Raw genomic sequence first — 11,454 nt, forward strand, 5'->3', positions numbered from 1 at the left:
TCGAGCTGTGCGGGGACTGGGACAATTGATGCCACCGACGCCGCCGTGGCACGGCGCGCTGGCTCAGACGCAGCGGCAAGCAGCGAGACGACGTCACGATGAGAGCGCTGCTCCTCGAAGCAGAACACGCTCGCTCGAGAAAAGACCCAGCGGATGTCACCCATCGAGACGCCCTCCCCCCTCCCCCCATGGCCTGCGTGGCCGGATGAACCAGGTGATCATTCCATCCCTCGCAGGCCCAGGCCGACCAAAGCCGCGTCACCGACGGAGGGGCTGCCAGCTGACGAGCGGCATGCGAGTCTCTGCCGCCCCCCACAATCGTAGAGAATGATCGTTCAAAAAGGCGAGAGGGTGCGATGCCACCACCGGCAGGGCGCGTGGTGGGGCTGGCACGCTCGGTGCACCCTGCCCCTGGTCGCGTCAGCCTGCCACGTGACCCGCTCGTGTCACGCTTACTTGCGCATTCTTATTTTTGGATGTTGATATTCCAAATAAATAAACTAATTAAATTTACTTACGAAAAATATTTCATTTAGTAAAGAATATCAGAGTACGTTTTTTTTTGCATTCTGACCACAAGCATTGTGGTTAATACAGACATGATTCCTTGTAAAAGGTTTCAGATTAGTGTTTTAACATCTTAACACCTATTTTGTTGCCAGAAAAAAAGGGGAAAACCTATTCTCAAAGAATATCTATTTTTTATACCCGACGCCTACGCCTACACCCCGCCCAGCCGACAGGGTGTCTGACTACCGATGGCTGCTGCGATGGCTGCACGAGCCGGCGCCTTCCCCCCTGACCAGGCCGGGCCACGGCACGAGCCGAGCGACAGCCGCTGCGGGGAGGTCAAGCGTGCTCGGGAGCCGACTTAAAAAAAAACGGTGCTGACCGACGCGACTCAAATGTCGAGACCAAACAGTACGATTCCCGTCCAGCCGGAGCCCTCGCGCGGCAGAGGTCGCAAACGGGTTTTGATTCCTTACCCGTACCCGGCCGCACCAGGGTCGAAAACGGGTACCCGTACCTTACCCGATACCCGGCTACCCATACCCGGCCGAGTATCGGGTAGGGTACGGGTACGGGTACCTGATTGCCATGTTGCAGGCGCGGGTGGGTGATTCTAGGAACTTGAATGTGAGAAGAGCACAAGACGTTGGAAATGAGTGACAACGGTTACTCACCAGTGACTCCGCCTACCTGTACCCGTACCCGGCTGGGTACGCGGTAGCCGGGTATAGGGTAGGGTACGGTATTGGGTACCCGGTTGCGACCTCTGTCGCGCGGCCGGCATGGTGACCGAAGTGGAACAAATAAATCGCCGACTTTTCCCCCCTGAGCCCGACAACGCCCTGCGCTTCATGCACAGCTCTTCCACACCGCCACCGGCTCTTCACCGTTCCGCGTAACCTCCGCGGATTTTTGCGCGGTACGAGACGCAAGCGCGCCCTGCCCGTGCCGTCGGGGGCCTCACCTTGTAGAGGCGCAGGCTGGCCTCGTGCCGCTGGCCCGTCACGTGCAGCCCCAGCTTCTCCAGGCTGTTGGTGTAGTAGTCGCAGGCATTGCACTTGAGCTGCACGGGGCTGCCGAGCGCCGCGCACTTGAGCCGCCACTGGTTGGCGTGGCCGCCCTCGCGGAGGTGCGCCACCAGCTGGTACTTAGCCACGTGCTTGTCGGTCTTGCAGTGCAGCTGGAAGTTGGCGCGCAGCGGCGTGCTGTACTGGCACAGGCGGCAGGCGTGGGCGCCGTCGCCGGCGGTGCCCTTCCACTCATCCTCGGGCAGGCGGCGCTCGGCCGAGGCATGTGCCGCCAGCGCCTCGAGGCCGTCGGTGCTGAAGGCGTTGCACACGCCGCACAGGAACAGCTTCAGCGCCGGGTTGTCGGCGCCCGATGGCTCCCCACCACTGGCGGCGCCGCCCAGCAGCGCGGCGCTCGTGCCGTCGTCGGCGAGGAGCCAGCGCGGCCCCCGCCAGCCTCATGTCCAACGGCAGTTCCCCGCCTGCGGGGCGCCGAGGCGAGACGCGCGCGAGGTTAGGCCGCGGTCAAATTTCCTCGAGGGCCGGAGGTCGAACCCGCGCGGTCGGTCGCGGCCCGCGCCCCCCACCCCCCCCCAACGGCACGCCGGTCCAAGCGTGCTCAAAAAGTGCATCGCCGCTCGCGTTCAAATTCTCCGAGAAGCTAACGTCGGAACAACGTGGAGCGCCTTTTAAAAAATGGACTAATATTTATCACGTAGCTCTTGGTATTGAATGTCCGGAATGAAAAAATGCCAGCAGGTGAAGGTTAGTGCATAATCAATGCCTCAACACAGGGGCAAGCATGTGCGAGTTAGCACCAACACAATTTGAACACAATCGAATTAGCAAATGGCAGTAATTGCTGCAAGGACAAGGCAATCGGGGCCCTAATTCGCGTAGCGCGTCCCCCCGCCCCCCCCGTCGCTTTCTCCACACGTCTGCCAGCAGCCCCCCCACCCCCCCCTTCCCGCCGCCCCCCAAAGCCGGCAACGTCAGACAAAATAAGTAAATAACGGAATGTACAAGCCTCGAGGCGGTAAGAGAATTCAAGGCGAGTTTTTTTTGGAAAATTCGCAAGTCCTTATGTAAGCGTTAGAAAGGGCCGCTTTGATGGGAGGCGTGGGAAGCTTCCCCTAGGTATGGCGTGGCCGCCGCTCGGAACACAAACAGCCACAGAGACTGTCGGCTTTCAGGAGCTGCCACAGAAGGCGGTTTTAAGTCTCCGCTGCCAAGCCGAGCCATGGGAGTGGAGTGCAATGCGACTGCATGTGGTTTCATAGCGAATCACTGTAATTTGTCTTCACAGAAATACCACCGTAAACAAGAGCCCTTGCAGATTTAGCACCTGCGGCAAATGGGCGGGTGAGGCGGGAGGGGCAGGGGCGGAAGGGCGGTCGAGTCTCATGAAAGGCGGGAAAAAAAACAAAAAAATGCTTGAGAATGGTTTCAGCGAATTCCATGAATATGAAGAACATATATAGGGCATGCATTGTGTGCGTGTGTGGGTACACATGGAGATATTGCCAGCGGGAGGGGGGGCATGCAGGATGGTTGAAAAGTTGACAAAATCAAGAGTTACGAGCAAAAAAAGATCGTCGTCGTGTGTAAACTGAACTTTTCAAGAGTAAGTGGAGGGATTTTGCCACGCGACCAGCAGCTCCTGGCAAAACACGGGCGTCTGGAAGGAATCCCCAACCTGGGTTGTCGTGAATATCTTTGCATTTTTTGCTTTGACAAAATCGACTTGACTCATGATTATCGCATAACTTACAATCCTTAGCTAATTCGCTGCTGTGGATGATGGGCCTCCTCACACTGCGTCGGTCATGAGGGTCGCTTGATCATGCTTCGCCACGTTGGTCAGTTCGGTTTTGCGACGGAGGATGGCCCAGGGGAATGGTTCTGACATATCACTCGCCATGGGATATCAGCCCTGGCTGGGCATCAAACTCGGGTCTCTGCCACCACTCAGCCCGAACCTGCAAATGCTCATAATTATTTATTTACAGCTCCGCAGATGTAATGGTTGAACCATCGCCGCTTAGGAGAAACGTGTGTGTGTGTGCGCGCTCCGCAACCACAGTTTTCCTTTTGCGACCAAGCCAGATTTAACAAAATTGGCCAAACTACCCAAGCGGCGCCGCGGCCCCTCTCACTTCTGCTCGTTTACGTGTTAAGTTCGAGGATGAGGTTCCACGTGTTTAGTGGGGGGGGGGGGGGGGGGGGGGGGGGGGGGGGGGGGTGGGGGAGCGTGTGAACGGAGGGAGGGGGGTGAAGGGAGGCGGGGTGTTTGGTTCGTGGACGGTGCTCGCGACGCCGTCCGTACCCAGCGTGGGCGCGAGGGCGCCACCCGTCGAGTTGGGGTCGATCTGGAAGCCGGAGAGCAGCAGCTGCTGTTGCTGCGCATCGCTCAGCCCCCCCTCCAGCTTGAGGCGCTCGGGGACGCCGGCCCCGTGCGACGCCGCCGCCACCGCCGCCGCCAGGTAGTACTGGTAGAGCTCCGCCTCAGTGGGTGTGCTCAGCATGCCGCCCGCCAGCCCCGCCAGCCCCAGCTGCTGCAGCCCGTGCTGCTGCTGTTGCTGCTGCTGTTGCTGCTGGTGGTGGTGGTGGTGCTGCAGCGTCTTCATGCTCTGCTGCAGCAGCAGCAGGTTGTGCGCGTGCTTCTCGCTCGTCATGTGGATGCGGAGGTTGCGCGCCACGTTTGTCTCGTAGTCGCACACCTCGCAGCGCCACACGGGCTTCTGCTGCTGCGGCCGGGCCTTGGGTGCCGCCGCCGCCGCCACCGCCGACGGGGGGCCCGCGCCGATCCCGTTGTTGCCGCCCCCTCCGCCGCCTCCGCCGCCGACGCCCAGGCCGAGGCCCAGGCCGCCCGGCGCCGTGCTCGGCAGGTGGTGCCCGTACGCGGCCTGGTCGGCCGAGACGGGCCCGCCGTTCTGCAAGCTCTGCATGTTGTTGAGGTGCTTGTCGGACTGCATGTGGATGCTCAGGTTGCCCTTGGTGGTGGTGGAGTAGTTGCAGACGTCGCAGCGGAAGGGCTTGTAGCCACACGTGTAGCTCTCGCCGCGCGCCAACCGCGGGTGCGCCTGCCCCGACGTGCAGAAGTTGCAAACGTCGCCCGGCTCGGGGTGCTTCTCCTTCATGTGGGCCTCTAGCGTCTGCTGGTACTTGTAGTGCCAGTTGCACTTGGGGCACTTGAGCGTCTTGCAGGAGTTGCGCGACTGCATGGCCGCCGACAGGTGTCCCCCGAGCGCGAGCGCCGTGTGGCTCAGGAGGAAGTCGCATTTCGGCGACTCGCGGTCGCTCTCTGGGGTGTAGTCGCCCTCCCTCACCAGGCAGGGCGGTGTCGACCCCAGCATCCGGTGAGGCCGACACAGCGCCATCTCGACCGCCGTGGCCACCTCGCCCTGGTCGACGTCGGTGTCTTTCAGGGCGCCGTCGGGCAACCCGTCGGCCTTGCCGTCAGAGAAGTCGCCGCGCTTTTGAGCGGCGTATTCCGCGTTCAGCTCCGAGCTGCCCGCGGCGTTATCAGAGAGAATCGATAAGGAGTTAAACGAGGGACCCTTTGGAGAGGAGTTGAGCGCTTGAGGCAGGAAAGAAGTTTGAGAAATGCTTTGGTTTGTAAGACTCGAGAGTTCGTTGCTGCTCGCGCTGTCCCACAGCCCGAGGCGAGCGCCGTCGCCGCTGTCGTCGTCGCCGTCGTCCTCGTCAAACTCGTTGGCGTAGAGCTCGTCGCCGAATTCTTCTTCCTCCACGTCCGTGGGCTCGGACTTGATGGGGACTTTGGCTGCCGCCGCCGCGGGTCCGTCGGCGGGCTTCTCCTCGCCCTCCTCCCCGGCGACAGCATCGGCGCCGCCCAGCTGCCCCAGCGACGCCGAGGGAGCGGTCTGGCCCCGCGAGAATTTTACCAAACCCCCAAGGTTCATCAGAGCGTTCGACCCCCACTGCTGCTTCGCAGGAGGGGCGGTCTGCTCCGTCATCTTTGGATTGCACTTACCACTTCCCTTCGCCAAGCACTGGCCGGCCTGCAGGCCCTCCATGCCGGGCACGTGGACGCCGCTGAACACGCCATAAAAATTTGGTCTTGGACCTTCGAGGTTTGCCGTTGAGGTTATCGTCGCCTGTTGAAAGCTTGCAGTTTTTGGTTCTAGAAAGCTGATCAGGGGCTCCCTGTCCTTGCCTATGCCCTGGATGATGGCCGACACGTTCTTGCTGGCAAGCAGCCTCCGCTCCTCGTCGATGAGCGTCATTTGGTGGTCGTGGGCGGCGTGCGTCGCGAAGGAGCGCACGTAGCCGAAGGACAGCTTGCACAGGAAGCACATGAGGATGGGCTTCCGCTTGCCGTACAGGGCGCAGCCGTCGAATTTGGTGAGGTCTACGGAGGTGGTGGGAACATCTTTGGCTGTGCAGGAGTTTTTGGCTGAGCCGTCGCTGTTGAGATACTCGTCCGCTTCGTCCTTGTGCCGGACGTCGAAGACGCGGGAAGCTGTGCAGCACGGGGCCGAGCCCCGGCACCAGCACTGAGGTATTTGGGAACGTCGCCTGGTCCACGCTGAACCGCCGCGCCAGCGACGACGCGATGTGAAAGGTGCTCACAATCTGCGGGTGCGCCGAGTCTCTGGCCTTCGAGTTCACGTTTAAAGCTTGCTGGAACGCGCCCCCGGCGCCGCCGCCGCCGCCGCCGCCCTCCCCCCCCTTGCAGAGCTCCTTGTCCTTCTCGACGATATAGGCCGAACCGTCGGGGTGGTAGACGATGTCACCCGTCAGGTTCTCCACGTCGCTGTCGTCCTCGGCCTCGCTCACCTCGCTCTCCTCGTCGCGCAGCAGGGGGGGGAACGCGCCGGGGCAGTGGTGCTCCATGTACGACTGTAAACTCGGGAATGAGGTGGAGCATTGCTTACAGCGGATATCTTTGGCAGAGGAAACAAAGGTGGAAGAAGCAGCAGCGGCCGCGTCGGGTAGGGGCCCGGAGCCGTGGCAGGGCGCGGCGAGGGCCGCGGAGCAGCGAGGGATCGCTCAGCCGCTGGGCCTCGCTGCCGGCGGCACGAGCCTCAGAGAGGGGGGAAGAGGAGGCGTCCAGGGCTTCGGCGGCGAGCACGGCCGTCTGCTCGTACAACAGCGAGGGAGCGGGCAGCCCATCCTCGTGCCCCGAGACGCTGGGGGAGTCACACGCTTCCATGGCAACGTGTTCCCGGGGATTTCATTTCATCCGGCTGATCAGGGACCTGCGGCACAAGGTGAGAATTAGGTTTAAGGGCCAGGAAACGCGATGCTTAAGATGCAATTTGCACATAGACACGCTAAGTTTTTGTGGGGTCTTTTTTTATCGTACTTTTTTTTAGGGGGGGGGGCGGGGGGGGGTGGCGGAGCGCGGGGGCAGGGGGATAACGTTGCACAATTGTGTTGCAGTCCGACGCAAACGAAAGCTCCCATTGCAAATCGATGGACGATCCATCGCGACGCGACCAACCGGCGGCGGCGGCGGTGGCCGGCGGCCGGCTTCAATAGTAAAGGAAAACAAACGGCGGTCAATGTAAAATCAATGCCGCGAGCAACGTTTCATCAAAAGGGACGATTTAACTTAGAGCAGTGGCGCAAAAAAAAAACTTCACCGATCAATCGTGACTAAATTGTGTCGTGTCCGTGCGCTTTTGGCAGAGGTTCTGTAACATTCGTGTTTTCAAAAGAGGAAAAGAGAAAAAAAACGCTACAAGCATTACAGTGCGCAGTACTTTCACAGCAATTACCGCTCACGGGAGACGGTGCAGGATCAATGCAGACAATTAGCTCTCCGAACCCCTACATTCAGTTTCGGGCGCCCATTAACTGAAGTGCATACGGGAAGCCAGGCTAACGGCCTTCAGAAACAATTTTCAGTTTGTTTACCAGCATCCTATTGGTCCCCGATGAATATGCAATCACGGTGAGGAGCCCATCAAGCGCGCTCCGCTGCCGCCGCCGCCGCCAAGATGCGCGCAAAGGATGCCTGAAGGTCAGACCATTACTCCCTCGTCCGAGCATTACATGCCAGGCAGGCTGGAAGGTTGACCGCATCATCAGTATGAATGAATATTTAACATTTAACCCGACACATGGCCCCCGTATGCAAGCAATCCCCCAACAAGCCATGAGGAAGTGCCTGCTCGGTATAAACACCGACAAAGACAAACATCTCCTGCCCCCACCCCCCGCGTGGCCTACTGCTGGGGAAAGGGCGGTTAGCGAGCGCCTATAATGGCCGGCTCGGCACACGGTAGGCCGTTGTCATCAGCGCCACGCTCGGCTGCTTTAGTCTCCCCACGTTCTGATTTCTACGCATCAAACCGGGACATCTTTTAAGGCCAAGTCAACCTAGGACAGACCCAAGACCAGTCCGGATATTCGCCACTGATGTTAGCTGTGGCCAGGATTCGAGTTCAAATGAGTGCAGTGCTCTAACCACGATACTACCACTCCCTATATAACCACACACACGCATGCATGTCATAAATATCCACCCTAAATGATACACTGAAATAAACCACTTATTACAAATGTGCAGCTCTTTGTCAATCCATCACTGGATAGAGGCCTTCTCAACACCACATCGGCGCGTGGCGGTTGTTTGACCGTACTTCACCACTCGGTGCGAATTGTTTATGGAGGTGCCCAGGGTGAGATCAGATATCACTCGACGTTAGCCATGGCCCGGAAACAAACTCGGGTCACTGGGTTCACGGTGTAACACAGCAACTATTGCACCACCACGCCTAATTAGACAATGAATATCCCTACCTAACAGGTATGCAAATGCACAGTTATTTCCCGGGAGAGTGACGGTGCAGTGGCTTGCACACCACGCTTTCAAAGCCCAGTGACCGAGTTGGATTCCCAGCCACAGGTAAACATCAGCGGCACAGGGAGGAGCGTCTCCGTCCCACCGCCACCCTCGCCAAGCCGCGCTGACCAGCGTGGTGAAGTGTACTCCTCTCGCAACCCTCATAAGCTGACACGGCTTGGGAAAGCCTCCGTCTAAAGTCAATTGAATTTTTTTTTCTAAATTATGATTTTTAAAATGTACAAACACGCACAGTAAAATCGCTCGTTTAAGGCGGGTGATGCGTTCCTTGGAAGTGCCTCATTAAGCGAAGAGAGTGTTCAAAGCGAAGAATTACTGTACAAGACCGAATCACATTTGCACTATAAAAATCTGCCTGCAGTCCATGCCACGGAGGGACAAAGCACTGAGATGAGGGCACAACGACGCCGTGCAATGTTTCGTTCCTCGTACCGCATCACTCTGCTGCTCAACCAGGCAGCTCGAGAAAGTAGTTCGTCATCGACCGCTCAGAGACCGCGTTACGACGAAGCGTGTTCCCGCGTCGTGCAAAAAGCGTTCCCGAATAAAAGAACCGTGCTGAAGCGTGAGAAAGCGTCAAGTGAGGACTTCTGTACGTAAAAATGTGCACCGACTCATAAGGAAAGAAGAGTTCAGAGTTCAGGGCTCCTGTCCTGGAGGCTTGTATGGAATGGGAAGGCTGAGATGAGGATGCACGAAGGGCGGCACTCGCGACTTTGGCGACGTTCTCTACGGTTGAGAACCCCCTCACAGTTCCCCTCGCTCACATCCCGCACCTCAAATATCAACCACCCCCGAGCCCGACTCTACCCCAATACCACCTGTAGCACAGACACAGATCCCCTTCCCGTGCAGCTGCACGGACGGCTGTTACTGTCAGCGAGCCACTAGCGAGGCTGGCACAGCGACGAAAGGGTGGCCGCGTGAGCCATCGCCACGCCTGGCCAATGTTTTTCCTGCCGAGTGCCGATGTCTGCACGTTTGCACCGGCTACTCGTTCGAGGCCCAAGTCGATCTAGCTAGCGGAGGCCCAGCACCGGCACAGGTGAGTCGTCACTGATGCTAGCCGTGGCCGCGAATTGAACTCGCATTGCTGGCATCGTAGAGCAGAGCGCTAGCCACGCAACTGCTCCCCACGAAGACAAAGATCCCCCATATAGCCTGAACAGACTGTTGGGGCAAGTGCTGTTAGCGAGCACCTATGAAGGCTGGAACGGCACACGAGGGGGTGGGTGGCCAGCACCACGCCTGGCTGCCTTTGTCTCCCTAGTGGAGATGTCTATACACCATATTAGGTACTCATTTGAGGCTGAGTCGACCTAGAGGAGGCCCAGGACCGGTTCAGATAATCGTCACTGGTGTTCGCCATGAGTGGGAATCGAACTCGGGTCGCCAGGTTTGTAGCATAGCGAGCTAACAGCTACACTGCCGCTCCCCATACACACACACACGCGCGGGTACATGCACATGCATACATATGCGATATCACATGCTAAATTTCAAAACACAACATGCAATTTTTACAACATTTGTTAAAATGCTATTTATTTTTTTCGATTTGTTTAAAATAAAAATTTTCATGTTATATATATGTTTTACATCACGTATTAACCACGTTCCAATTGTCATCGTTATGCCATGGAGGTGGATTTTATCATTTCAGTATAGTACAACACTGCCGAGGACAACATCTGCGCTGCTTTAGCGTCCCGCACGGATGGGCGAGCGTTGCGAGGCGTGCGCTGGCAATCGTGAGGAGTTTCCGGCTTCCACGAAGCCGTGCGCGCACTGCTCCAATCGTAGTTTACACCTTCGCCAGCACATAAACGCCAGGTGTGATTGTCACAATGAAAAATAATACAAATTAATAGTAATAATAATAAAATGTTACATGCTTGCAGCACGCACAACGATGCAGAAATGCGCAAACGCGGCCTTTGCTAGCGCCGATGGAGAGGGCGGGACGCTGTTCGGAGACGCACCACGCTTGTCGAAAAGAGAGCCGGGCGCTGGGACAGATGGGGAACGACGGAGAGGCGCCCCATAGACAACCAAGCGCCATTCCTCGGGCTCACGTCGTTTGCGTGGGAGTCGGTTATTTCGCTGTTCGTGAAAATGACACAAGGACGCAAAGGTTACCTTGCCGGTGGAGTGAGCAAAAGTGTACAAAAGTTAGAAATATAGCACGAATAAATAATGCGAACAAGATGGAGAAAATTTTATTTTAAATTATTTTTAACAGAATTGTGACAATCTAATTGCATGTATGGGTTGGGTGTGAACTGCTCCAAGCCTAGCAAAGGGACCACCATAGCAACACCAGGGTGGCACCACGGCACAGCAATCGAGTGTGCAGGCGGTGCAACTGCACCAAGGTCCTCAGACCGAAGGGGCCCAGGCACCGAGCTATGAAGAGGAGTTGAGGGGGCGTGGGGAGGAAATTGGCCAGGTGTAGGCCCCATTTAATCCTTGCACCAGGGCTCATGCCAACCACACCATGCCACTGCATGTTGGCACCACAGGGGCGTCACTGTGGCCGCCGTGCTCGTTGAGTTTTTCGCAGCAGCAGATTTCAATACACGAGCGAGGGAATAAATCCAGCGCTGCCTGTTAGAGCCACTAACCAACCATGAAGCTCAGGGCTTCATAAAAGAGCCAATTATAACACAAGGAAAAGGGGAGGGCCCAAGACTGGCTCTGTCTTTGAACTTTCCAAGCGGCTGCTTTGGAAGCCGGGCTAAGCAGTGGGGAGGGATTAGGGGATCTGTTGCTCCGAAGTTCTGGTTGCTCTCACCTTTGTCTGACACACTTTTGCAAAACAGCCGATTCACCTGGCATGCGTTTAACGACCTCCAATCTGCACCAAGGCGCTATGCCGACGCAGGCCAAATTAACCCTGCCCTGCCCGCCTGCCTCTTCATTCAGAGCCCCCCCCCCCCACCCCTCTGGGCAAAACTCACAGCCTTGGTAGGGGTAGGTGAGTGGGGTGTGGGTGGGGTGGTCTGCGACTGAAAAGGGGGGCGCAAGTGACGCATTAACTAATGGGCAATTCACTTAACACAATTTTAATTTATGACAGACGCTGACGCAGTGAATATACAC

General features: G+C 57.6%; 1 protein-coding gene across 1 annotated transcript; it reads right to left on the reverse strand.

Moving 5' to 3' along the window:
- Window positions 1-1,474: 1,474 nt before the first annotated feature.
- LOC133361473 (zinc finger homeobox protein 3-like) lies at window positions 1,475-6,524 on the reverse strand (the record flags this gene model as incomplete). Its single annotated transcript, XM_061580390.1, is given in 4 exon segments — window positions 1,475-1,904; window positions 1,939-1,999; window positions 3,844-5,995; window positions 5,997-6,524. Coding segments are annotated over 4 exon segments (3,171 nt in total), but the record flags the coding sequence as incomplete, so codon positions are not given.
- Window positions 6,525-11,454: the final 4,930 nt, after the last annotated feature.

The sequence above is a fragment of the Lethenteron reissneri genome, unplaced genomic scaffold (genome assembly GCF_015708825.2).
Source record: "Lethenteron reissneri isolate LAM-NWPU_2019-01 unplaced genomic scaffold, ASM1570882v1 scaffold_1094, whole genome shotgun sequence".
In the NCBI taxonomy this organism is placed as follows: Eukaryota; Metazoa; Chordata; class Hyperoartia; order Petromyzontiformes; family Petromyzontidae; genus Lethenteron; species Lethenteron reissneri.